This window comes from Scyliorhinus torazame, chromosome 27 (genome assembly GCF_047496885.1).
Source record: "Scyliorhinus torazame isolate Kashiwa2021f chromosome 27, sScyTor2.1, whole genome shotgun sequence".
Lineage (NCBI taxonomy): Eukaryota > Metazoa > Chordata > Chondrichthyes > Carcharhiniformes > Scyliorhinidae > Scyliorhinus > Scyliorhinus torazame.
This window is the reverse complement of record NC_092733.1, coordinates 35446093-35472367: the sequence shown is the minus strand read 5'-3', so window position 1 is coordinate 35472367 and position 26275 is coordinate 35446093. Positions and strand designations below refer to the sequence as shown.

Genomic DNA, 26275 nt, shown 5'->3' with positions numbered 1-26275 from the left:
TGTTGGTTGTGGGATCGCAAGTAGTTCTGTAAAGTAGCTTCACCGGGTTGGCACCCCCATAGTTTAGGTATAGGCTGGTGCTGCTCCTGGCATGCCCCCCTGCACTTCTTACTGAGCCAGGGTTGATTCCCCAGCTTGACGGCGAATATAGCCGGGCCACGCGGTTACAGATTGTGGTTGAGCACGATTCTGCTGCTGATGATGACCCACAGCGCCTCGTGGATACCCAGTCTGTGAGATTTACACACTGAAAGATATACCGGCATTGGAGGCAGTCCAGAGAAGGTTGACTAGGTCGATCCCCGGTCTGGAGGGATTTTCTTGTGAGGAGCAGTTGAGTAGGTTGGGCCTGTACTGGTTGGAGTTTAGAAGACTGAGAGGCGACCTTATTGAGATATGTCGGATTCTCAGGGGGTTTGACAGGGTCGATGCTGAGAGGTTGTTTCCCCTTGTGGGAGAGTCTCAGACCAGAGGGCAGAATCTCAGAGTAAGGGGGTCGCCCATTTCAGACAGGGATGAGGAGGAATTTCTTCTCTCAGAGGGGAGTGGATCTGTGGAATTCTTTACCGCAGAGAGCTGTAGAGCTGGGCCGTTAAGCATGTTCAAGGCCGAGAGAGACAGATTTTTAATCAGTGCGGGAATCGAGGGTTATGGGGATAAGGGGGGAAAGTGGAATTGAGAATTATCAGTCACAGACTCGGTGGACCGAATGGCCTACTTTTGCTTCTGCTCTAATTTGATAGCCCGTGAGATTTGCAGCCTGTGTTAGCAGAAGTCTTAAAACGTAGTGTTCAGAAAGCCACTTAGAGATCCTGGAGTCTCTCATCGGGCCTCCGGAAATGCTGCATTGTTTCTGAGAGTGCCTTCGTACGCTTTCTGTGCTGGTGAGGCTGGACGTTGATAGATGGTACCTGGAAATATTGAGAAGTAAGAGGGACCTTGCAGTGTCGGTCTGTGTTGTGTTCCTATTAAGTCATGGCAGGAAGAGTGGTGAATGAAAGGGGTGAGCATTCAGCAAGCCCCTTGTGTTTTTTGGGTATAATCCACGTAAAAACTGACTGGAGCAAATGAGGGCATCTTTTGGCATTCCGTCGAGTCGCACATCTGTTCTAAATCTTTCAGGATTTGGGCCACTTGGGCCCAGCCATCCGTCATCCCCTCCAGGAACCAGGTTCAGTCCCGGCAAGGCCCAGGTGTTGGAAGCTGGGCCGATGGAGGGGGCGACCTGGCAAGAGTGAGATTCCCGGAGAGCCGGGAAGGATCACCGACGGAAAGGTCGGTGCGTCTGGGATTGGGAAGAGACGAGGCTCTCTCCCGCTCTGACCCCCCGGTCCTACCCCCGCGGGGGGCTGGTGCCGTGGGTGTTGGAATCCAGACCCATTGTGCCTTGGCGTGCGATTTATGTAACAGGCACCAAATTCCACACAACGAGAAGGAAATGTCTAATTGAAAGCAGCCCACAGTCGATGAGTGTCAGCAGAGCACATACTGTTCTGGGAATGTGACCACATACATACAAATACAGAAGAAAAAATAAACCCAGCTCGGGGAGCTCTCCAATCTATTTTTAGCACTGTTGAAGAATGCTTCCTCGATTTGACGTGGGTTAAGCATTCCGCCTGGCCATTTACAGGGGCGACAAGGCGATTCACGATCCCCAGAACCGGGCTCTTGTCCCTCCTCCTCGTTGGTTTGATGTTTGCCTCGAGCTGGGTTTCCTCTGCCCCTCCCCCCCCCCCCCCCCCCGGGATCGCGCTCAACGGGTTTTGCGGACACTCGGCTTAATTCCTGCAACGAATACCAGGCCCAGCGGATCGAAATTTCCTGGAACTGCAGTGCGCCCGTTGTGTCGTTCTGTTTGCGAAATGGGGACTGCCTACGCGCTATACTGGCCAGGGCCAGGTGGGGCTGGGGGGGGGGGAGAGGGGGTTGAGTGGGTGGGATAGTTGCTCCTCTCTGGGTTGGGTTGCCGGGAGCATCAGTCTCCATCTGTTCAGGGGTGAGTGTTGACTAAGTGGAATTGGGCCCTGCTTCTGAACTCTTGGGAGACGAGCAACAAAAAGCTGGGAAGGGGTACTTCTGTCGGGCACTGAGTGATCCCTACCCCGGCAACCTGAACCCAATCATCTTAGCAGGAAGTGGCATGAACATCTGGGTCTGCGCCATCTTATTGGACGATAAAGTCGTAAAAGTAAAGCCGCCGTAGTCCCAGATGACCACAGGCTGCTTTCCCCTTTGAAGGGGAGAGTTGACTGGTGGTGATTTAACCGGAGGGTCACCACACCTCAGGCGAGGGGCAAGGTTGAGAAGCCCGGGCCTTCGTGAATAACCTCAGCCGGTACAGGAATCGAACCCGCGCAGTTGGCCTCGCTCCGCATCACGAGCCAGCTGGACAATTAGATAATAGTGTGACATGGGAATACCAAAGAAAGTTCTGCCTCAGAACACCTTTTTTAACATTAATTTATGGGATGTGGGCGTCGCTGATGAGGCCCAGCATTTATTGTCCATCCCTCATTGCCCCTGAGAAGGTGGTGCTTGAGCCGACCTCTTGAACTGCAGCAGTCCATGAGGTGTAGGTACACCCGCAGTGCTGTTAGGGAGCGAGTTCCAGGATTTTGACCCAGTGAGAGTGAAGGAACGGCCGATATATTTCCAGGTCGGGGTGGGGAGTGACTTGGACGGGAACTTCCAGGTGGCGTTGTTCCCAGTTACAACCATTGAAGTGTCTTTTGAAGTTTAGCCACGGTTGTCCTATAGGTTGCTAGGCAGCCAATCTGTGCACAGCAAGCTCCCACAAACAGCAGTGTGATAATGCCCGGATAATCTGCTTCTGTGATTTTTCTCTGTTTCGGGGGGGGGGGATAAATATCGGCCAGGACACCAGAGAGGAATCAACTACTCTCCTTCGAGACAGCCCCTTGGGAAGGCCCAGCGATCAATGTGTTTGATAAGTCTCCCTGAGCGTTGTGCTGGAGTATCAACCTGGATCCTGTGTTGAAGCCACCCGATCGGGGACCTGAGCCAGATTCAAAGGCGGGAGTGGTGTCTGCAGAGCCACGGTTTAAAGATTTGAAAAGCCACTTTTGTCTCGCTAATCAGCCTTGAGAAGGGATCATAGAAACATGTTATTTCTTCTTTATTCTTCTCTGGGATGTGGGCCCAGCATTTGCTGACCATCCCTAACTGTCCTTGAACTGAGTGTCTTGCCTGGCCATTTCTGGCGGCAATTAAGAGTCAGTCACTTTGCTGTGGGTCTGAAGTTACATGGAGACCAGACCGGGTAAGGATGGCAGATTGTCTTCCCGAAAAGGGCACTAGTAAACCAGATGGGTTTCCCCAACAGTTGATCACATTGTCATCATTACCGCGACATGGGGCGAAATTCTCCGGAAACGGCGCGATGTCCGCCGACTGGCGCCCAAAACGGTATCAATCAGACTGGCATCGCGCCGCCCCAAAGGTGCGGAATGTCCGCATTTTTGGGGGCCGAGCCCCAACATTGAGGGGCTAGGCCGGCGCCGGAGGAATTTCCGCCCCGCCAGCTGGCGGAAACGGCCTTTGTTGCCCCGCCAGCTGGCGCGGAAATGACATCCCCGGGCGGCGCATGCGCGGGAGCGTCAGCGGCCGCTGACAGTTTCCCGCGCATGCGCAGTGGGGAGAGTCTCTTCCGCCTCCGCCATGGTGGAGACCGTGGCGGAGGCGGAAGGGAAAGAGTGCCCCCAGGGCACAGGCCCGCCCGCGTGGGTTTCCACCCCCGTGTCTGCGTGGGTTTCCTCCGGGTGCTCCGGTCTCCTCCCACAGTCCCACAGTCCAAAGACGTGCAGGTTAGGTGGATTGGCCGTGCTAAATTGCCCTTAGTGACCAAAAAGAAGGTTGGGAGGGGTTATTGAGTTCCGGGGATAGGGTGGAAGTGAGGGCTTAAGTGGGTCGGTGCAGACTCGATGGGCCGAATGGCCTCCTTCTGCACTGTATGTTCTATGTTCCTTGGACAGCACTTTCCAAACCCACGATCACTACCATCTAGGAGGGCAAGAGCAGCAGATACCTGGGAACCCCACCACCTGGAGGTTCCCCTTCAAGTCCCTCACTATCCTGACTTGGAAATATATCGGCCGTTCCTTCACTGTCGCTGGGTCAAAATCCTGGAACTCCCTCCCTAACAGCAGAGTGGGTGTACCTACACTTCATAGACTGCAGCGGCTCAAGAAGGCAGCTCACCGCCACCTCCTGAAGGGGAACTAGGGATGGGCAACAATCGCCAGCCTAACCAGCGATGCCTACATTCCATGAACGAATAAATAAAACATGAGAGTAAATGCAGTCATGGGCTCGGGGGCATTTTAGAGTTAGACCCTCCCCCAACCCCTTCTCATGATGCAAGTGATAGCGTGAGGCAATTCTTACAAAGGTGGAACACTCTGAACTCTTGCAACTGCAACTGATACCACTTAGGGTCCCGACAGTGAGGGCAGCACGGTGGCGCAGTGGTTAGCACTGGGACTGCGGCGCTGAGGACCCGGTTTCAAATCCCGGCCCTGGGTCACTGTCTGTGTGGAGTTTGCACATTCTCCCCGTGTCAGCGTGGGTCTCACCCCCACAACCCAAAGACGTGCAGGCTAGGTGGATTGGCCACGCCAAATTGCCCCTTAATTGGAAAAACAAATAACTGTGTACTCAAAAATTTTTTTTTAAAGAATCCCTACAGTGCAGAAGGATTCCTTTTGGCCCATCACGTCTGCACTGATCCTCCGAAAGAGCTCCCTACCTAGTCCCACATCCCCGTAACCCCAAAACCCCACCTAACCTGCACATCCCTGGACACTAAGGGTCAATTTATCATGGCCAATCCGGCACATCTTTGGACTGTGGGAGGAAACCGGAGCACCCGGAGGAAACCCCACGCACACACGCGGAGAACGTGCAGACTCCACACAGACAGTCGCCCAAGGCCGGAATTGACCCGGGTCCCAGGCGCTGTGAGGCAGCCGTGCTAACCACTGTGCTGCCCACTTCACCCCTAGAAAGGTAGCTGCCACTGAGGCTAACCTTGTAACCATTGTGGCCTCTCCGAAGGTATGTGGTGATACAATTGAGGTGTTTAAAAAGTGAACAAGGAGGAGAGAGGTCTGATGCATTGCCAGTCTCGGCATGGTGTAAGGACCCTTGGTGGTTTATGGAGGAGTGTGTGCACCATAGGACCATGTGTTCAGGACCGTATCCTGTTATCCTGAGATCTCCCATTCTTTCCGGTTTCCTTTTCACTAAATCAGAATCACAGAATAACACAGCACAGAAGAGGCCCTTCGGCCCATCGAGTCGGCACCGACACTTGAAACACACCTGTCCTGCCTACCTAATCCCATTTGCCAGCATTTGGCCCATAGCCTTGAATGTTGTGACGCGCCAGGTGCTCACCCAGGTACTTTTTAAAGGATGTGAGGCAACCCGCCTCTACCCCCCTCCCAGGCCGTGCGTTCCAGACCCTCACCACCCTCTGGGTAAAAAAGGTTTTCCTCAAATTCCCCCCAAAGCGCCTGCTCCTGACCTTGAATTTGAGCCCCCTCGTGACTGACCCTTCAACTCAGGGGAACAGCTATTCCCTATCCACCCTGCCCATGCCCCTCAGAATCTTGACCACCTCAATCAGGCCACCCTCTGCTCCAGTGAAAACAGCCCAAGCCTATCCAACCTCTCGTCATTACTCGAATGTTCCATCCCAGGCACCACCCTGGTGAATCTCCTCTGCACCCCCTCCAGTGCAATCACATCCTTCCTGTAAGGTGGCGACCAGAAACGCACACAGTGCTCCAGCTGTGACCTCACCAAGGTTCTATACAACTCCAACAGGACCTCCCTGCTTGTGTAATCTGTGCCTCGATTGTAAAGGCAAGTGTCCCATCTGTCTTTTTCACCACCCTATTAACCAGCCCTCCTGCCTTCAGAGGTCTATGGACAAACACGCCAAGGTCCCTTTGTTCCTCGGAACCTCCCAGTGTCAGGCCATTCATTGAATACTTCCTTGCCACTTTACTCCTTCCAAAGTGTATCACCTCTCACTTTTCAGGGTTAAATTCCATCTGCCACTTCTCTGCCCATTTGACCATCCCGTCTGTATCTTCCTGTAACCCAAGTCACTCAACCTCACCGTTAACCACCCGGCCAATCTTTGTGTCATCCGCAAACTTACTGATCCTACCCCACATAGTCATCTGTGCCATTTATATAAATAGCAAACAATAGGGGACCCAGCACGGATCCCGGTGGTACCCCACTGGACACCAGCTTCCAGTCACTGAAGCATTTTCCACATGTTGTGTGTGTGTGGGTGTGTGTGTGTGATAATGATCACTGCTAGATTTTGGGGATTTGTTTTGCCTTGTGGTTGTATGTAAGATATCCCCTTAGAACTAATGTCTTCACAAACTCTTTCGATGTGTATTTTGGGGTTATTGACTGGCTCCTGTAAAGGTGCAGGCTGGTCCCATATCTGAGAAAAGGACGTTATAATGTGATACTAGTGCCTCTGGTATCAATGGAGTTCGGGGCAGTATGCCTCACAACGCCAGGGACCCGGGTTCGATTCCGGCCTTCGGTGACTGTGCGGAGTCTGCACATCCTCCCCGTGTGTGTGTGGGTTTCCTCCGGGTGCTCCAGTTTCCTCCCACAGTCCAAAGATGTGCAGGTTAGGTGGGATTGGCCGCGATAAATTACCCCTTGGTGTCCAGGGATGTGCAGGTTAGGCGGGGTTATGGGTTATTTGGGGGCGTGAAAATCTGATCCCATGTTTTCGTTGGCTGTACGAGCAATCGCTACACGTGGAGGTGGGCACCGTCTTTACCAGGTTTACATGGCTTTAACCTCTTCTCCCTCATCCTCCAGTCTCCCCGTGTGTGCGTGGGTTTCCTCCGGGTGCTCCGGTTTCCTCCCACAGTCCAAAGACGTGCAGGGTAGGTGGGATCATGGGCTTGCAGAGATCGGGTGGAGTGCTCTTTCGGGCGGGGGGCAGTACCCACTCGATGGGCCGAATGGCCTCCTTCTGCGCTGTAGAGATCCTGTGGAATTCTGAACACGCATGCTATTTTGAGGGTTTGTTGCATTATTTGCAAAAAGGAAATGCTCCCATAAAAATATATATCTGTTTAAAAAACGGTTGCACAGGAGTGCTGATGGAGAGATTATTTCCTCTGGGCAGGGGGAACCGAGAAGAAGGGTAAAATAACCTTTAAAATTAGCGCCAGGCCATGTGGGAGAGAAATCAGGCACACCGCTAGATGGTGGAATACTTGACAAACCCCCCCCCCAACTAGGATGTCGGTTAATTGGAGCATTCAAGACTGGGGGGGCGCACTGAGACGGGACATCAAGATAATCTATAATAATCTTTTATTTGTGTCACAAGTATGCTTATATTAACACTGCAATAAGTTACTGTGAAAATCCCCTAGTTGCCACACTCCGGCGCCTGTTTGGGTACACGGAGGGAGTATTCAGAATGTCCAATTCATCTAACAGCCCGTCTTTCAGGACTTGTGGCAGGAAACCGGAGCACCCGGAGGAAACCCAAAGAGACACGGGGAGAACGTCCAGACTCCGCACAGCCAGTCACCCAAACCGGGAATCGAACCTGGGACCCTGGAGCTGTGAAGCAACAGTGCTAACCACCGTGATATGGATCAAAGGCAGTCCCAAGGATCAGATCAACTATGACCTAATTGAATGGGATGGGGGGGGGGAGGGGTTTGAGGGGCTGAATAGCCTCCTTCTGTTCCTGTCTTTCTCAGGGAAGTTAGAGATAGATAATAAATTTGACCATCTTCGCATCTGGCAGATCCTGAGAGCTAACGAACTCCGAAAGCGTTGACTCACTGCTTGCCGAGGCTGTACGGGTATTGTGGGCTTACGTCACGTGGCCACATTCTCTACCAGAAGACCACAGAAGCAGGTGCACGCCGCTAATGTGTTTTGTGTCCCCTGTCAGGCGCCCGCACGCACCAGCTCGCCATGAAGCTGGAGCCTCGTGGGGTCCTCTACCTGAAGGTGTCGCTGGTTGAGCTGTGGGAGGTGCCGCTGTGCTGTGCCGAGGAACACCGCGAGCCCAGGGTCTTCAGGGTGGAGCTCAGCGCGCTGGCGGAACGGGAGAGTTCCGGAGCACGTGTCCCGCTGCTGATCCAGAAGTGCGTCGCTGAGATCGAGAAACGGGGCCTAAAGGTGGGTCTCGAGTGCCGACCGCCCGCTCGCAGGGTGGATGGTGCCCGGGGGGGGGGGGGCGCGGCGGAGGGGGACAAGAGGGAACCAGACCATGGCCCGAGAGATGGAGGTTTTGAAAGGACGGAGGGAGAGGGAAAGGCAGAGACGGCGATGGAGGGACTTGCAAGCTTGGTGAAGACCAGGTTCGGGATTGCGATGCGGAGGGAGGTAGTGGAGGAGAACTTGGAGGTTAGAAACGGGGTGATGCCAGGAACATAGAGTGTTAAAGTCTGGGCTTTTCTGAGATTGGGTAAGCGAGGGTGGGAGTGATGGAGTGGGGGTAGAATGTGAGATGTGGTAGGGGGAGGATGTGGAGGGAACCATGTTTGTGAGGGCTTTCATTGTAGGGGTGGGTGCTATGACTGCCCTGTCTGGGGTTGGGTGACGGGGAGGGAAGGGGAGGAGGGGAAATGGGGAGGAGGAGAGCTGGTTGGGGGCGGGGGGGGGGGGAGGTACCTGGCTGTTTACTGCTGAAGTGAGGAAGGGTCCGGTGCGGAGAATCAAGGGTGCGGGATTGTACTGGGGCAGTGAGGGGTTGTGGGGGAAGACCCGAGGGGTGAGGCCCAGGGGTGTGGGTCCTCGGTACGGGGACGGGGGGTGGGAGGGGGATGGGGCCAGTGCAGTGGGAGGTGAGGCTGAATGTTGGAACCAGGGCAGAGGAGGAGGAGGGGGTGCCGGGTTGGGGAAAGGTTGATGGATCTGGGAGTGAGATTCTGGTCACCCCGTGCCATCTTGCTAATCTGCTGGGGATCATGCCAGCGAGAGCTCCCTCTAATGGCCGATGGCAGCACTGCATTTTGATTGACAAAACACCAGAATCCAGAGTTGGACCAAGGCACAAAAATAAATAATTCCACTGGGAAATATTAAAAACTCTGTGCACAAATACCGAAAAAAAGCCGGTGTAAAATACTTCAGATGCTATAAATCTGGATTAAAAACAAAATGCTGTAAATATTCAGCAGCTCTGGCACCTTACAGCATTCTGTTTAACTCTCTCCTAAAAATATGTTTTGGATGCTATTTCCCAGGGAGATTTGTATTTTATTAAGCGATTGACGGCTTAAATCAGTCCTTGGGTTGGATAGGTGATCTCTCAGCTTGACTCTAGTCTTGAGGTGTTTGGGGGATTATGTTACAGGGGTTTTAAGGTGCATCCTGACGGAAATGTGTCCCTTTTATTTTGTGATGTTTGGGCGTCAAGGCTGTGGGCCTCTACCGTCTATGTGGCTCAGCTGCTGTGAAGAAAGAGTTACGGGACGCCTTCGAGCGCGACAGCGCCTCTGTCAACCTCTCCGAGGAAATCTACCCCGACATCAACGTCATCACAGGTGAGCAACGAGGCAGGAATGCCCTCAGACCCTGGCGGTGGGTGGGGGGGGGGGGGGTCTTCTCCCTATCTGCCTGCCCCCGCTCTGCCACCCCCCCCCCTTGTGCCTGGCCCACGTGCCATATATTCATAGAATCTACAGTGCAGAAGGAGGCCATTCAGCCCCTCGAGTCCACACTGGCCCCTGAAAGAGCATCTTACCTAAGCCCACACCTCCACCCTATCCCCGTAACCCAGTAACCCCACCTAACCTTTGGACACTGCAGGGCAATTTAACGTGACCAATCCACCTAACCTGCACACCTTTGGACTGTGGGAGGAAACCGGAGCACCCGGAGGAAACCCACGCAGACACGGGGAGAACGTGCAGACTCCGCACAGACAGTGACCTCAGCCGGGAATCGAACCTGGGACCCTGGAGCTGTGAAGCAGCAGTGCTAACCACTGTGCTATCATGCCTGCCCCCTGCACTTCCCACCTGCTCCTCCACCTGCCTGTCCTCGCTCCTGCCCTTCCCCGCTTGCCAGATGGTGAAATTTGAATTCAATAAAAATCGGGATTTAAAAGTCTGGTAATGACCATGAAACCAGTGTCGATTGTCGTAAAAACCCATCTGGGTCACTAACGTCCTTTAGAGAAGGAAATCTGCCGTCCTTACCCGGCCTGGCCTACACGTGACTCCAGACCCACAGCAATGTGGCTGACTCTTGACTCCCGTCTGACAGGGCCGAGCGAGCCCCTCAGTTCAAAGGGCAAATCTGGATGGGCAGCAAATGCTGGGCCCAGCCAGCGAGGCCCACATCCCGTGAATGAATAAAGAACATATCCCCATTCTGTCTCCCGGCTTCCCCTGTCCCCACCAACCCGCAGCCCCACCCCATCTCTGACCCCTGGTGTCCCCCCCCTCTGTCCCCTGCTCCCTCTATCCCCTGCCCTGTTGCTCTGCCCTGCTATCTTGCTGCCCCCCATTAGTGTGAACATGGGGAATAACACGAGCAGAGAGGTTGGCTTCCCTCACCATTGACCCAAGAATGGGGCTCATTATTCTGCCGGCCAATTTACATTCCTCTTGCTGACTCTCTTCCTCTGGCTCAGGCATTCTCAAAGACTACCTTCGAGAGCTGCCGTCCGCCCTCATCACGAAGACGCTGTACGAAGTGGTGCTGGAGGCCATGGCCAAGTGGCCCTTGAAGATGGCCATGGGCGTACCAGATGCCGGTCCGACCCCTGCTAACACCGTGGCTTTGCTCGACTGCCTGCCCGAGGCGGAGATGGTAAGGCCACGTTGTGAGAATGTTGCTCTGTTTCCCCCCCCCCCCCCCGGTATTCGCAGTGAAGCACTGGCAGCAGCTGGCGGTGGGCTGTTACGGGATGAGGAGGATCTTTGTGCAGTTGCGGGAGGAAGGGACACTGTGATCTTTGTGGATGGGTCAGCGGTTTGCGATGATGGGTAAGCGAGGGTGCCCTGTTGAACTGGGAGTGTTAGACGTTTCCACTTTGTGACGTTGCAACGGTCGTGGTGGCCAAGTGAGGCCATTCAGCCCGCAATGCTCCACCCCCCCCCCCCGATAGGCCGGCTTCCTGACCGCGCTGGGGACGCGTGGTCTGAGCGATCGGGAACTCGGCGTGGCGGCTGCGGACTGTGCCCAGCGCCGCCACACTCGGCCGGGATCCGTGCCGCTGCCGGGGAGGGGCCTCCGTGAGGACTGGGGGGCTGGGAGGGGGGGGGGGGGCCCGCGGATGGCGGATCGGGTCCGTGCACGGCCGGCGCCATGTTGTACGGCTTGACCGCTGCAGGCCATCGCCCTGCGAAAGCGCGGCCAGGGACCCGGCCAGTCTCCGGCCGTTTTCGGCACGGGAGCCGGGGGTTTTGCCCGGCTGCGCTGCTAGCCCCTCACCGGTACTGGAATCGATGAGGGTCCACCGCCGATGTCCGGGCCGGAACACGGCCAGGGTTTCTCCGTCTGAGCCGGCACTTAGCCGCTGAAAGGCAGAATCCAGCCCCCTGCCTCCCCCTGCCAGCCCAAACCCAGTCGGTGTTGCTCACTCTGCCTGTTGTCAGTCCTGAACGTGCCGCTTGGGGCCCAAGTCCCTGTTTGTGAAAAACACATGGATGAGGAGACGGGACAGGCCATTCGGCCCATCGGGCCTGCTCCGCTATCCAATCAGATCCATTGGCCTACCCAGCGACACCCACATCCTGTAAACTAATTTTAAAAAGCGGCGCTCTAGCTGAGGCCTAAATTGTGTTGTATAAACGTTTACCATAAGTTTGCTGCTATTGTATCTTATGCAGCCACGCGTAAAGCCAGGGGCCTTGTCTGCTTTTTAGTAGCCTTCTCAACTTGCCCTGCCACCCTCGTCTTTAAATCCTTATCTAATTCCCATGTAGGTGATGGAGGCCGGGATTCTCCAACCCTGCCGCTGATCAGGGTTCCTGATTGGGGGGGGGGGGGGGCACCAAACCGATTGTTATGTTCCAATCCCCCACTAGTGGCCTCAGTGTACAGGCTACCCCTCACCACCCCCTCACCCCCTCACCACCCCCTCACCACCCCCTCACCCCCTCCCCCCCCTCACCACCCCCTCACCAACCCCTCCCACCTCACCAACCCCTCCCCACCCCCTCACTAACCCCTCATCACCAACCCCTCACCACCCAATATTCCCCCTTGTGGTTCAATCTAGAACAAGAGGTTACAGATATAGGTTGAAAGGCGGTAGATTTGGAACTGAGTTGAGGAGGAACTACTTTCCGCAGAGGGTAGTGAATTTGTGGAGCTCACTGCCCCACGGTGCGGTGGAATCTGAGTCATTAAATGGTTTCAAGAGGGAGATTGATATATTTCTGATAAAAAACGGGTTAAAAGGATAATGGGAGCAGGTGGGAAGGTGGATTTGAGACCCGGAAGAGATCAGCCATGATCTGATTGAATGGCGGAGAAAGCTCGAAGGGCTGAATTGCCCACTTGTGCCGTAGTTCCTCTGTTCCTATAAGAATTAGGAGCTGGGATAGACCATTTGGCCCATTGCGCCTGCTCTGTCAGTCAATTGGAAGTAGTTCCGAGAGGATCAATGCCTGGCGGATGGCCTCATGACGAAAGGTTGGCCAGGTTAGACGCTGGAGCAATGTATCGTCACTGGACTTGAATACGCAGACCCAAGGTGATGTCCTGGGGATCAGAGGCTGGGAATTCTGCGTAGAGTAATTCTCTCCCTGACTCCCCAAAAGCCTGTCCACAACGCACACGTCAGGAGGGTGCTGGAATACTCTCCGTGTCTGGATGAGCGCAGCTCCGACAACACTCTCGAAGCTCAATAATATTCAGGACAAAGCGGCCCCGCTTGATTGGCACCCCTTCCACAAACATTCACTCTCTCCACCACCGACGCACAGTACAGGCATTGTGTACCGTCTACAAGATGCACTGCAGTAACTCACTGAGGCAGCTCAGGCAGCACCTTCCAAACCCATGGCCACTGCCATCTAGAAGGACAAGAGCAGCGGATACCTGGGAACCCCACCACCTGGAGGTTCCCCTCCAAGCCACTCACCACCCCGACTGGGAAATATATCGGCCGTTCCTTCACTGTCGCTGGGGCAAAATGCTGGAACTCCCTCCCTAACAGCACTGTATCTTGGGGTGTACCTTGGAACGTTGGCGATTGTGGGAGAGAGTGCAGACGAGGCTTGAAGTTTCATCTTCCAGGCTCCCTCAGCCCAACACTGGCCGTGTCGGCCCTGGGACTGGGGGCTTCAACCCGCGACTTTCTGACACGCTGCTGAGGGAAGTTGGGAAACGGTTTTCCGAGGAATGGCAGAAGCTTGTAAGACCTCTCTCTCTCTCTTCCACAAATGGCAATCAATGCGAAATCAACTGTAAACTTTAAAACTGAGATTGATAGGTATTTGTTATCCAATGATATTAACGGAGGCGGGTGTATGGAGTTAGGCTATTTTTTGTTGCAAAAAATATTCTTTCTTTGTAAAATATCAGCTTTCCTGCAACTTGCTTGCCCTCTTGTGGTACCATACCGCCTGTGTGTGCTTAAGTCTTAAGTTTGCTTTCTGTACTAATCCAATTTTGACGTATCTTTCAACAACTTATCCACCAGACGGTGAGCAGTGCAGCTTGGCAGAGCCTCGAACGTGGTTGTGGTGTCAAACCCCGCTTACTTTTAAATAACCATTAGGGTACGAGCAGCGAGCGGTTAGGAAAATGAAACGGCTAGTCACGTGCCTGGCTAAACTGGACTCCGGTTTTCCTGCTGAGATTCTCTAAATCAGAAGGGGAGTGATTTTATTATTTGTTTGTGGGATGTTGTCCCAGGCTAGGCCGGCGTTTGTTACCCATCCCTAACTGCCCTTGGGAAGGTGGCGGAGAGCCGCCTTCTTCGGCCCCCGTAGTCCACGTGGTGTAGGTACACCCACAGTGCTGTTAGCGAGGGAGTCCCGGGATTTTGATCCAGCCACAGTGATGTCGTTCCAGGTCAGGACACGGGAGTGCCTTCGAGGGCAACTTGGAGGCAGTGATTTTTTAAAACAAAAGATTATTTCACGGGATGTGGGCCTCGCCGGCTGGGCCAGCATGTGTTGCCCATCCCTAATTGCCCCTTGAACTGAGGGGCAGCTAAGAGTCGCCCACATTGCTGTGGGATGTGCAATCCCAGGCCATACGAGGTTATGAGCCAAGTGCTGGAAGACGTGGTTAGAATAGCTCGGTGGCTGCTTTTGACTGGTGCAGATGCGATGGGCATTTCCTGTGCTGCAGGCTCTGACTCTATGAAGGTTACAGTCCACGTGTCAGCCCAGGCCGGGATATTGCCCAGGTCGTGCTGCATTTGGACACGAACTGCTTCAGCATCGGAGGACTCGCGAATGGTGCTGAACATTATGCAGTCGCCAGCGAGTTGATGGACGGTAACCCCTCTGTTGGTCCCTGATGCGGATTGCTAACCGAACAGTTAATCCCGAGTCCAGCGGTAAGCTGATTACAAACCCTCCTCAAAACCCATGTCTTGGCGCTCACCTGCTCTACTGGACACCAAAGGGAAGAGGTGACCCTTCAGTTCTCGAGCCTTTGTCAGACCCCGTCAGGCAGTGCAGGATCAGCAGAATGATTCCGGAGCTTTAAAGAGTTGAATTAAGCTGAAGGGGGTGATCTAATCAAGGTGTTTAAAATGATAAAAAGATTGGATAAAACATTTGCAGAGAAATGATTGGCTCTGGCAGGAGAAGCTGGAACAGGAAGGCACCGTTTTAAGATTAGAGCGAGGTTATTTAAGAGCATTGTATGGGGAAGGCTGGCGGAATCACCCCCCCCCCCCCCCCCCCCCCCCCTCCTCTCTAAATATTGGATGCTGGGAGGCGATTTGAATTTTTCCAATTTTCAGATTGACGTGTTTTTATTGGATATGTGATAAGGCGAGTAAATGGAGATGAGCCAAGATCCTGTTACCCGGGGAGAGTGATCCTGGGATTTGAGACGGGGAAGGTCCTGGGATTTGAGACGGGGAGGGTCCTGGGATTTGAGACGGGGAGGGTCCTGGGATTTGAGACGTGGAGGGTCCTGGGATTTGAGACGTGGAGGGTCCTGGGATTTGAGGCGGGGAGGGTCCTGGGATTTGAGATGGGGAGGGTCCTGGGATTTGAGGCGGGGAGGGTGGTCCTGGGATTTGAGACGGGGAGGGTGGTCCTGGGATTTGAGGTGGGGAGGGTCCTGGGATTTGAGGCGGGGAGGGTCCTGGGGTTTGAGGCGGGGAGGGTGATCCTGGGATTTGAGGCGGGGAGGGTCCTGGGATTTGAGGTGGGGAGGGTCCTGGGGTTTGAGACGGGGAGGGTCCTGGGATTTGTGACGAGGAGGGTGGTCCTGGGATTTGAGGGGATGGTTAAAATGCAGAGGAAGCGGCGGAGTTTGTCGATCAGGTGGATAGCTCAGAGGAGTAATGGAGTTTGAAGGGGTCGTGTTGCGGAAGGTGATGAAGAAACTGTGAAAGGACGAGAATTCAAACCAGAATTGAGAGTGGAGGCTTCATGGGAAGCGACAGAGCTTGTTCTCCTGCCACCTGTGCTGTTCCATCTCTCTAATGAATGTGTATCCCATTTCTCTCTCTCTCTCTCTCAGGCCACTCTCACCCTGCTCCTTGACCACCTCAGCCTGGTGGCCTCTCTACAAGAGTCCAACAAAATGACGTGTCAGAACCTGGCTGTCTGCTTTGGGCCGGTACTCCTGGGTCAGAAGCAGGAATCTTCTCAGCCAGGCGCCCGAACCTTTTCTCATTCCAAGGAGCTCGCCAATGCCCTGGATTTCAAGATGCACATTGAGGTTTTACACTACCTGCTGCAGCTGTGGCCTAGTAAGTACAGGGGTCAGGCCATCGATGCACTTTGATACCAATCTATGCTTGTAAGAATTTCAAAGGTTTTTATAATCAAAATCAATCAGCTCCAACACCCACATAATGACTGACTCACTTTCAATTCTTCCAAGGTATGTGGGCGTCCCCGGCTGGGCCAGCATTTATTGTCCATCCCTAATTGCCCTTGACCTGAGGGGCTAGTTTGGCCATTTTGGAGGGGCATTTAAGAGTCAAATACATCGCTGTTGGTCTGGAGTCACATGTAGGCCAGACCGGGTAAGGACGGCAGATTTCCTTCCCTCAAGGACATTAGTGAACCAGACGGGTTTTTACGACAACGTTTACAGGATGTTTTGGTCACCAAGGATGTTTTTGGAGCGCATTCTGGGGAAGGTGGGACCTGTACAAGCAGGACGGGTTGCATCTCAACCAGAGGGGCACCAATATCCTGGGAGGGAGGTTTTCTACTACTCTTCGGGAGGGTTTAAACTAATTTGGCAGGGGAATGGGAACCGGATTTGTAGTCCAGCAACTAAGGTAGCCGATATTCAGGACGCCAAAGCGTGTAATGAGGCAGTGGGGAAGGGAACACTGACAAAGGAGAGTACTTGCAGGCACGGAGATGGGTTGAAGTGTGTATACTTCAACGCAAGAAGCATCAGGAATAAGGTGGGTGAACTTAAGGCATGGATCGGTACTTGGGACTACGATGTGGTGGCCATCACGGAAACTTGGATAGAAGAGGGGCAGAAATGGTTGTTGGAGGTCCCTGGTTATAGATGTTTCAATAAGATTAGGGAGGGTGGTAAAAGAGGTGGGGGGGTGGCTTTATTAATTAGAGATAGTATAACAGCTGCAGAAAGGCAGTTCGAGGAGTATCACCCTATTGAGGTAGTATGGGTTGAAGCCAGAAATAGGAAAGGAGCAGTCACCTTGTTAGGAGTTTTCTATAGGCCCCCCAATAGTAGCAGAGATGTGGAGGAACAGATTGGGAAACAGATTTTGGAAAGGTGCAGAAGTCATAGGGTAGTAGTCATGGGCGACTTTAACTTCCCAAATATTGAGTGGAAACTCTTCAGATCAAATAGTTTGGATGGGGTGGTGTTTGTGCAGTGTGTCCAGGAAGCTTTTCTAACACAGTATGTAGATTGTCCGACCAGAGGAGGGGCAATATTGGATTTAGTACTTGGTAATGAACCAGGGCAAGTGATAGATTTGTTCGTGGGGGAGCATTTTGGAGATAGTGACCACAATTCTGTGACTTTCACTTTAGTAATGGAGAGGGATAGGTACGTGCAACAGGGCAAGGTTTACAATTGGGGGAAGGGTAAATACGATGTTGTCAGACAAGAATTGAAGTGCATAAGTTGGGAACATAGGCTGGCAGGGAAGGACACAAGTGAAATGTGGAACTTGTTCAAGGAACAGGTGCTACGTGTCCTTGATATGTATGTCCCTGTCAGGCAGGGAAGAGATGGTCGAGTGAGGGAACCATGGTTGACAAGAGAGGTTGAATGTCTTGTTAAGAGGAAAAAGGTGACTTATGTAAGGCTGAGGAAACAAGGTTCAGACAGGGCATTGGAGGGATACAAGATAGCCAGGAGGGAACTGAAGAAAGGGATTAGGAGAGCTAAGAGAGGGCATGAACAATCTTTGGCGGGTAGGATCAAGGAAAACCCCAAGGCCTTTTACACATATGTGAGAAATATGAGAATGACTAGAGCGAGGGTAGGTCCGATCAAGGACAGTAGCGGGAGATTGTGTATTGAGTCTGAAGAGATAGGAGAGGTCTTGAACGAGTACTTTTCTTCTGTATTCACAAATGAGAGGGGCGATATTGTTGGAGAGGACAGTGTGAAACAGATTGGTAAGCTCGAGGAAATACTTGTTAGGAAGGAAGATGTGTTGGGCATTTTGAAAAACTTGAGGATAGACAAGTCCCCCGGGCCTGACGGGATATATCCAAGGATTCTATGGGAAGCAAGAGATGAAATTGCAGAGCCGTTGGCAATGATCTTTTCGTCCTCACTGTCAACAGGGGCGGTACCAGGGGATTGGAGAGTGGCAAATGTCGTGCCCCTGTTCAAAAAAGGGACTAGGGATAACCCTGGGAATTACAGACCAGTTAGTCTTACTTCGGTGGTAGGCAAAGTAATGGAAAGGGTACTGAAGGATAGGATTTCTGAGCATCTGGAAAGACACTGCTTGATTAGGGATAGTCAGCACGGATTTCATAGAATCATAGAATCATAGAAGTTTACAGCATGGAAACAGGCCCTTCGGCCCAACCAGTCCATGCCGCCCAGTTTTTACCATTAAGCTAGTCCCAGTTGCCCGCACTTGGCCCATAACCCTCTATACCCATCTTACCCATGTAACCACCTAAATGCTTTTTGAAAGACACAATTGTACCCGCCTCTACTACTACCTCTGGCAGCCCATTCCAGACACTCACTACCCTCTGAGTGAAGAAATTGCCCCTCTGGGCCCTTCTGAATCTCTCCCCTCTCACCTTAAACCTATGCCCTCTAGTTTTAGACTCCCCTACCTTTGGGAAAAGATGTTGACTATCTACCTTATCTATGCCCCTCATTATTTTATAGACCTCTATAAGATCACCCCTAAGCCTCCTACGCTCCAGGGAAAAAAGTCCCAGTCTATCCAGCCTCTCCTTATAACTCAAACCATCAAGTCCCGGCAACATCCTAGTAAATCTTTTCTGCACTCTTTCTAGTTTAATAATATCCTTTCTATAATAGGGTGACCAGAACTGCACACAGTATTCCAAGTGTGGCCGTACCAATGTCTTGTACAACTTCAACAAGACGTCCCAACTCCTATATTCAATGTTCTGACCAATGAAACCAAGCATGCCGAATGCCTTCTTCACCACCCTGTCCACCTGCGACTCCACCTTCAAGGAGCTATGAACCTGTACTCCTAGATCTCTTTGTTCTATAACTCTCCCCAACGCCATACCATTAACTGAGTAGGTCCTGGCCTGATTCGATCTGCCAAAATGCATCACCTCACATTTATCTAAATTAAACTCCATCTGCCATTCGTCGGCCCACTGGCCTAATTGATCAAGATCCCGTTGCAATCCTAGATAACCTTCTTCACTATCCACTGTGCCACCAATCTTGGTGTCATCTGCAAACTTACTAACCATGCCTCCTAAATTCTCATCCAAATCATTAATATAAATCACAAATAACAGTGGACCCAGCACCGATCCCTGAGGCACACCACTGGTCACAGGCCTCCAGTTTGAAAAACAACCCTCTACAACCACCCTCTGCCTTCTGTCGTCCAGCCAATTTTGAATCCAATTGGCAACCTCACCCTGGATCCCGTGAGCTTTAACCTTCTGCAACAACCTACCATGCGGTACCTTGTCAAAGGCTTTGCTAAAGTCCATGTAGACAACGTCTACTGCACTGCCCTCATCTACCTTCTTGGTCACTCCCTCAAAAAACTCAATCAAATTTGTGAGACATGATTTTCCACGCACAAAGCCATGCTGACTGCCCCGAATCAGTCCTTGCCTCTCTAAATGCTTGTAGATCCTGTCTCTCAGAATACCTTCTAGCAACTTACCTACTACAGACGTTAGGCTCACCGGTCTGTAGTTCCCAGGCTTTTCCCTGCTGCCCTTCTTAAACAAGGGCACAACATTCGCCACTCTCCAATCTTCAGGCACCTCACCTGTGGCTGCCGATGATTCAAATATCTCGGTTAGGGGACCCGCAATTTCCTCCCTAGCCTCCCACAACATCCTGGGATACATTTCATCAGGTCCCGGGGATTTATCTACCTTGATGCGCTTTAAGACTTCCAGCACCTCCTCCTCTGTAATATGCACACTTCTCAAGACATCACTATTTATTTCCCTTAGTTTCCTAACTTCCATGCCTTTCTCCACCGTGAATACCGATGAGAAATATTCATTCAGGATCTCACCCAACTCTTGTGGCTCTGCACATAGATGCCCTTGTTGATCCTTAAGAGGCCCTACTCTGTCCCTAGTTACTCTTTTCCCCTTTATGTATCTGTAGAATCTCTTTGGATTCTCCCATGCATTATTTGCCAAAGCAATTTCATGTCCCCTTTTTGCCCTCCTGATTTCCCTCTTAACTCTATTTCGACAATCTCTATACTCTTCAAGGGATCCACTTGATCCCAGTTGCTTATGTACGTCATATGCCTCCTTCTTCTTTTTGACCAGAGTCTCAATATCTCGAGTCATCCAGGGTTCCCTACTTCTACCAGCCTTGCCCTTCACTCTAAAGGGAATGTGCTTACCCTGCACCCTGGTTAACACATTTTTAAAAGCCTCCCATTTACCAGCCGTCCCTTTGTCTGCCAATAGTCTCCCCCAATCTACCTCTGCAAGTTCCTGTCTGATACCATCAAAATTGGCCTTTCCCCAGTTAAGAATTTTAACTCTTGGGCCAGACCTATCATTCTCCATAGCTATCTTAAAACTAATGGAATTATGGTCACTTGTCCCAAAGTGATCCCTCACTAGCACTTCTGTCACTTGCCCTTCCTTATTTCCCAAGACGAGGTCAAGTTTTGCCCCCTCTCTAGTCGGTCCATCCACATACTGAATGAGAAATTCCTCCTGAATACACTCAACAAATTTCCCTCCATCCAAGCCCCTAATGCTATGGCTGTCCCAGTCAATGTTGGGAAAGTTAAAGTCCCCTACTACTACCACCCTATTATTCTTGCAGCTATCTGTAATCTCCTTACATATTTGCTCCTCAATTTCCCGCTGACTATTTGGGGGCCTGTAGTACAGTCCTACCAAGGTGATCTCTCCCTTCTTATTTTTCAGTTCCACCCATATAGACTCAGTGGGCGAACCCTCGGATATATCCCCTCTAAGTACTGCCGTGATGTTCTCCCTAATCAAAAACGCCACTCCCCCTCCTCTCTTACCTCCTGTTCTATCCTTTCTATAGCATCTGTACCCCGGAACATTGAGCTGCCAGTCCTGCCCCTCCCTTAGCCATGTTTCAGTCATAGCTATAATATCCCAGTCCCATGTGCCCGTCCATGCCCTGAGTTCATCCGCTTTGCCCGTCAGGCCCCTTGCATTGAAATAAATGCAGTTTAATGTAGACCTTCCTTGCTCTCTGCCCTGCTTTCTCTGGTCATGCTTTACACACTCTCCCTTCCTGCCTTTTGTTTCTGTCCCCACTGACTTCCTACATCGGTTCCCATCCCCCTGGCACATTAGTTTAAACCCTCCCCAACTGCACTAGCAAACACCCCCCCGAGAACATTGGTTCCGGTCCCACCCAGATGCAGACCGTCCGATTTGTGCAGGTCCCACCTCCCCCAGAATCGGTCCCAATGTCCCAGGAATTTGAAACCCTCCCTCTTGCACTATCTCTCAAGCCACGTATTCATCCTAGCTATCCTGTCATTCCTACTCTGACTATCACGTGGCACTGGTAGCAATCCTGAGATTACTACCTTTGAGGTCCTACGTTTTAGTTTAACTCCTAACTCCCTAAATTCAGCTTGTAGGACCTCATCCCGTTTTTTAGGTCCTACAAGCTGTCTTGCCTCACAAATGTTATTGAATTCTTTGAGGAGGTGACCAAGCATGTGGATGAAGGTAAAGCAGTGGATGTAGTGTACATGGATTTTAGTAAGGCATTTGATAAAGTTCCCCATGGTAGGCTTATGCAGAAAGTAAGGAGACATGGGATAGTGGGAAATTTGGCCAGTTGGATAACGAACTGGTTAACCGATAGAAGTCAGAGAGTGGTGGTGGATGGCAAATATTCAGCCTGGATCCCAGTTACCAGTGGAGTACCGCAGGGATCAGTTCTGGGTCCTCTGCTGTTTGTGATTTTCATAAATGACTTGGATGAGGGAGTTGAAGGGTGGGTCAGTAAATTTGCAGACGATACGAAGATTGGTGGAGTTGTGGATAGTAAGGAGGGCTGTTGTCGGCTGCAAAGAGACATAGATAGGATGCAGAGCTAGGCTGAGAAGTGGCAGATGGAGTTTAACCCTGAAAAGTGTGAGGTTGTCCATTTTGGAAGGACAAATATGAATGCGGAATACAGGGTTAACGGTAGAGTTCTTGGCATTGTGGAGGAGCAGAGAGACCTTGGGGTCTATGTTCATACATCTTTGAAAGTTGCCACTCAAGTGGATAGAGCTGTGAAGAAGGCCTATGGTGTGCTCGCGTTCATTAACAGAGGGATTGAATTTAAGAGCCGTGAGGTGATGATGCAGCTGTACAAAACTTTGGTAAGGCCACATTTGGAGTACTGTGTACAGTTTTGGTCGCCTCATTTTAGGAAGGATGTGGAAGCTTTGGAAAAGGTGCAAAGAAGATTTACCAGGATGTTGCCTGGAATGGAGAGTAGGTCTTACGAGGAAAGGTTGAGGGTGCTAGGCCTTTTCTCATTAGAACGGAGAAGGATGAGGGGCGACTTGATAGAGGTTTATAAGATGATCAGGGGAATAGATAAAGTAGACAGTCAGAGACTTTTTCCCCGGGTGGAACAAACCATTACAAGGGGACATAAATTTAAGGTGAAAGGTGGAAGATATAGGAGGGATATCAGAGGTAGGTTCTTTACCCAGAGAGTAGTGGGGGCATGGAATGCACTGCCTGTGGAAGTAGTTGAGTTGGAAACATTAGGGACCTTCAAGCAGCTATTGGATAGGTATATGGATTACAGTAAAATGATAGTGTAGATTTATTTGTTCTCAAGGGCAGCACGGTAGCATTGTGGATAGCACAATTGCTTCACAGCTCCAGGGTCCCAGGTTCGATTCCGGCTTGGGTCACTGTCTGTGCGGAGTCTGCACATCCTCCCCGTGTCTGCGTGGGTTTCCTCCGGGTGCTCCGGTTTCCTCCCACAGTCCAAAGATGTGCGGGTTAGGTGAATTGGCCAATGATAAATTGCCCTTAATGTCCAAATTGCCCTTGGTGTTGGGTGGAAGTGTTGAGTTTGGGTAGGGTGCTCTTTCCAAGAGCCGGTGCAGACTCAAAGGGCCGAATGGCCTCCTTCTGCACTGTAAATTCAATGTTAATCTATGATTAATCTAGGACAAAGGTTCGGCACAACATCGTGGGCCGAAGGGCCTGTTCTGTGCTGTATTTTTCTATGTTCTATGTTCTATTACTGAGATGGTCTTTTACCTCCCACACGTATTAATTCAGTTTAAATCTGGAGTATTAGCCCTTTGGTTACAGGTCTGGCGACATGAGCACCACACCACTGTCCCCACGATGGCAACTCAGAAAGTCCACCCTGAGTTCACTAGTGTTCACCCAAGGCTATCACCATTGGTCTCGAATGTCTTCTGTTTGCAGGGACGGATTTATCAAGGTCCCTGCTCCTTGGGATTTCTCCTTGCCTGCACTTTGACAGGGACAGTGTAGAGGGAGCTTTACTCTGTATCTAACCCCGTGCTGTACCTGTCCTGGGAGTGTTTGATGGGGACAGTGTAGAGGGAGCTTTACTCTGTATCTAACCCCGTGCTGTACCTGTCCTGGGAGTGTTTGCTGGGGAGAGTGTAGAGGGAGCTTTACTCTGTATCTAACCCCGTGCTGTACCTGTCCTGGGAGTGTTTGATGGGGACAGTGTAGAGGGAGCTTTACTGTGTGTGTGTGAGTGTGTATGTCTGTGTGTGAGTGTGTTTGTTTGTTTGTGTGTGTATGTATGTATGTCTGTGTGTGAGTGTGTATGTATGTCTTGTGTGTGTGTGTGTGTGTGTGTGTGTGGAGGGTAACCACCAGCACATCCCTGTTGGGCCGAACGACCTATTTTGCAGCAGATTTGTCCCTCTATTTCTCCATTTTGTCTCTGTGCAGGCGACCGAGTCCGAGTCAGACGGGACAGATTGTTGGAGCAGTCACAGCCCGCCGGCTGCCTGGCCCTCAGGCGGCAGGCGCCAAGCGTGCCGCCCGCATCCGCCGAGGAGGTGGTGTGCCGGAACCGCGTGGGGCGTGCCGCCAGCTCATCCCGCAACCGTCACGCCGGTGACTGGAGCAGCTGTGGCCGGAGTTACCTGGGGTCTGGCGGAGAGCGGGTGGTGGCCGATCGCGTCCAGGTGCCAGCCCTGAGCCTGGGCATTTTGGACGGGCAGGAGCCCGGCGAAGGACAAGGCGGCGGCCCGTATCCCGGCGACGACCTTGGCGGTGGCGGCGAGCTGGACTTTGAGTCGCCTTTCACCGGGCGGCCGAAGGACTTTGACAGTCTGATTGCCGATATCGAGCGGGAGCTGGCAAAGAAAATCATTTTCCTCTGAGTCTCAGGCCTGGTCGCCAATGACTCTGAGCAACATGGTCGTGTACCCTCCCGGCCTGTGCCGAGGCCCCGGTGCCTGGTCCGCTACACCTTGATGCCAACCGGTGCCATGCCCGACGAAGGCTGTCCCAATCCTCAGTCACCCAACTCGCTTGTGCAATGCCTCCGACCGCTCCCTTTCACCCTCACCCTCCCAACCCCTCAGTCCTTCAATGTAATGGAGGAAACACACACACAGCACCCTCCCCCGCAGATCGATTCAGACTCCGGGTAAAGCCGCCTCGCGTTCAATTGCCAAAGATAGCCCAAAGCAGGGTCAAGATAGGGTCAGCCAAAGAGCCCACTCTCTGCCGCCACCCGCTGGTTGTCCTCTCACCCCTCGCCTCTACACCAGCTGGATTTCTCTACCACCCCCAGGGATAACGGTTAAGATTCCAACTCCCGTACGGTGCCTGGAGCGTTCCTGCCCTTGCCAGGGGAGGAGGAGAAATGACCCCGCCCGAAGGGTTGTGAGTCTTTGCAAATCTCCGACCCGGAGGGCCGTGGGTGCTCCCATCGCTGAATAGATTCACGGCTGAGTCGGAGGGATTGTTGGTCCCTCGGGGAATTCAGGGATACGGGGAGCGGGGGCAGGAAAATGGGAGTTGAAGCCCCATATCGCCCATGATGGTATTGAATGGCGGAGCAAGCTCGGTGGGCCGAACCTGTTCTTATTTCACCTTCTTTGTTATCCAGTCTGTTCCTACTCCCCTTATTGTGGACCTCTGCCAATGGGGGATGGGGGTGGGTGGGGTCTTCCCTGCGCCAAGCTTCAGTTTCCAAAGATGCCGAATGACCATTCCATTTGGCCTTAGTCGTCATGGAAACAATTGGGATAGCGCGCCAACATTGTTCAAGAATCACCAAGTGCCTTAAACCCCTGCGTTCAATTGTTCAGTGTGTGTAGTAGTGACCAGGCCGGGCACGGTGGTCTTAGCCATACTGGATGGCGCGACGCGGGACAAGCAGCAGGTGGATTGGTAAAGTCCTTGGGCAGCGGCAGGAGTTGGATTGATGTAAGCCTTCTCCAGGAGCTCTGTTGCCGCAAACCCCCTCCTTATGTGAGGGGATTGGCGGGGGGGGGGTTCTCAGGACTGGGGGCCAGGGGTGTTGGGTTGGTCGGAGGGTAGCCAAGGTGATAAACCCCCGGAAAACTGTTAATTGCACTTTTCGACTGGATCTGAGATCCATTGACTTTCATCAAACCCTGAGCCAGCGAGAAACTCTGTAGATCGTCCTCAAGACAGAGCTTTGTTGGCCAACGATTTGGAAATCTTTCGCCGCACTTGTTAATGAGTATTGAGGCGCCCCGGGCTGGGGGTCGCACGGGGTCAATGACCCGGGAAAGGCCAGATGTCAGGATCCTGATGGTTAACCCCCCCCCCCCCCGGGTGCAGTTAGGTTTATGCAGCCCGAGAGCCAGTACAGATCAAATCAATCTATCCTGCATCTTTGACCTTAATTTATGCCAACTAGGTGATCGGTCTTTTTTCAACAGGGTTGCTAAACTCTGCCACGTTAAGAGCTCACCATTAACCGGATCCGTCATCACCACAGGCTGGACTAAACGTGCCGCCATTTGTATGGAGATCCGTCAGGCCGTTTGAAAGCTGGTGGTCATCGCCGAACATTTTGTGTCAAGTTAGTGTCTTTGCGACAAGATGTCATTCCAAATCTCACATGCCGGGCCCATCCCAATCCTCCTTCCCATGCCACCCCCATCCGCCGTTCCAGACCTCCCATGATGTGACCTGCCCTCCCCTCCCATGCCATTCCCTCCCCTTCTCACTCTCCAAGAGGTTGGTGGACCATGGGCACTGAAGACAAGGAAGCAAAGGTGTGCCAGGTATCACCCACCCAATCAGCCATCAGCCAACCAGAAAATCCAGGCAGGCAAAAGGTGTTATTACTAGAAATTCGCTGATATTTGGCGTATGGTTATGGATATGGACGGCACAGTGGTTAGCACTACTGCCTCACAGCGGCTGGGACCTGGGTTCAATTCCGA

At 52.3% G+C, this 26275-nt stretch overlaps 1 protein-coding gene across 1 annotated transcript in view; it reads left to right on the top strand.

The window, feature by feature from the left end:
- LOC140403348 (rho GTPase-activating protein SYDE1-like) overlaps positions 1 to 24987 on the top strand; it is a 110547-nt gene extending 85560 nt beyond the window's left edge. Inside the window, exons 4-8 of the mRNA XM_072491248.1 lie at positions 7982 to 8211; positions 9455 to 9581; positions 10676 to 10854; positions 15706 to 15937; positions 23793 to 24987. Of these exons, the coding sequence (XP_072347349.1) occupies positions 7982 to 8211; positions 9455 to 9581; positions 10676 to 10854; positions 15706 to 15937; positions 23793 to 24229 (1205 nt within the window). The 3' untranslated portion in view covers positions 24230 to 24987. The remainder of the gene's footprint in view (positions 1 to 7981; positions 8212 to 9454; positions 9582 to 10675; positions 10855 to 15705; positions 15938 to 23792) is intronic.
- The last annotated feature ends 1288 nt before the right edge of the window (positions 24988 to 26275 follow it).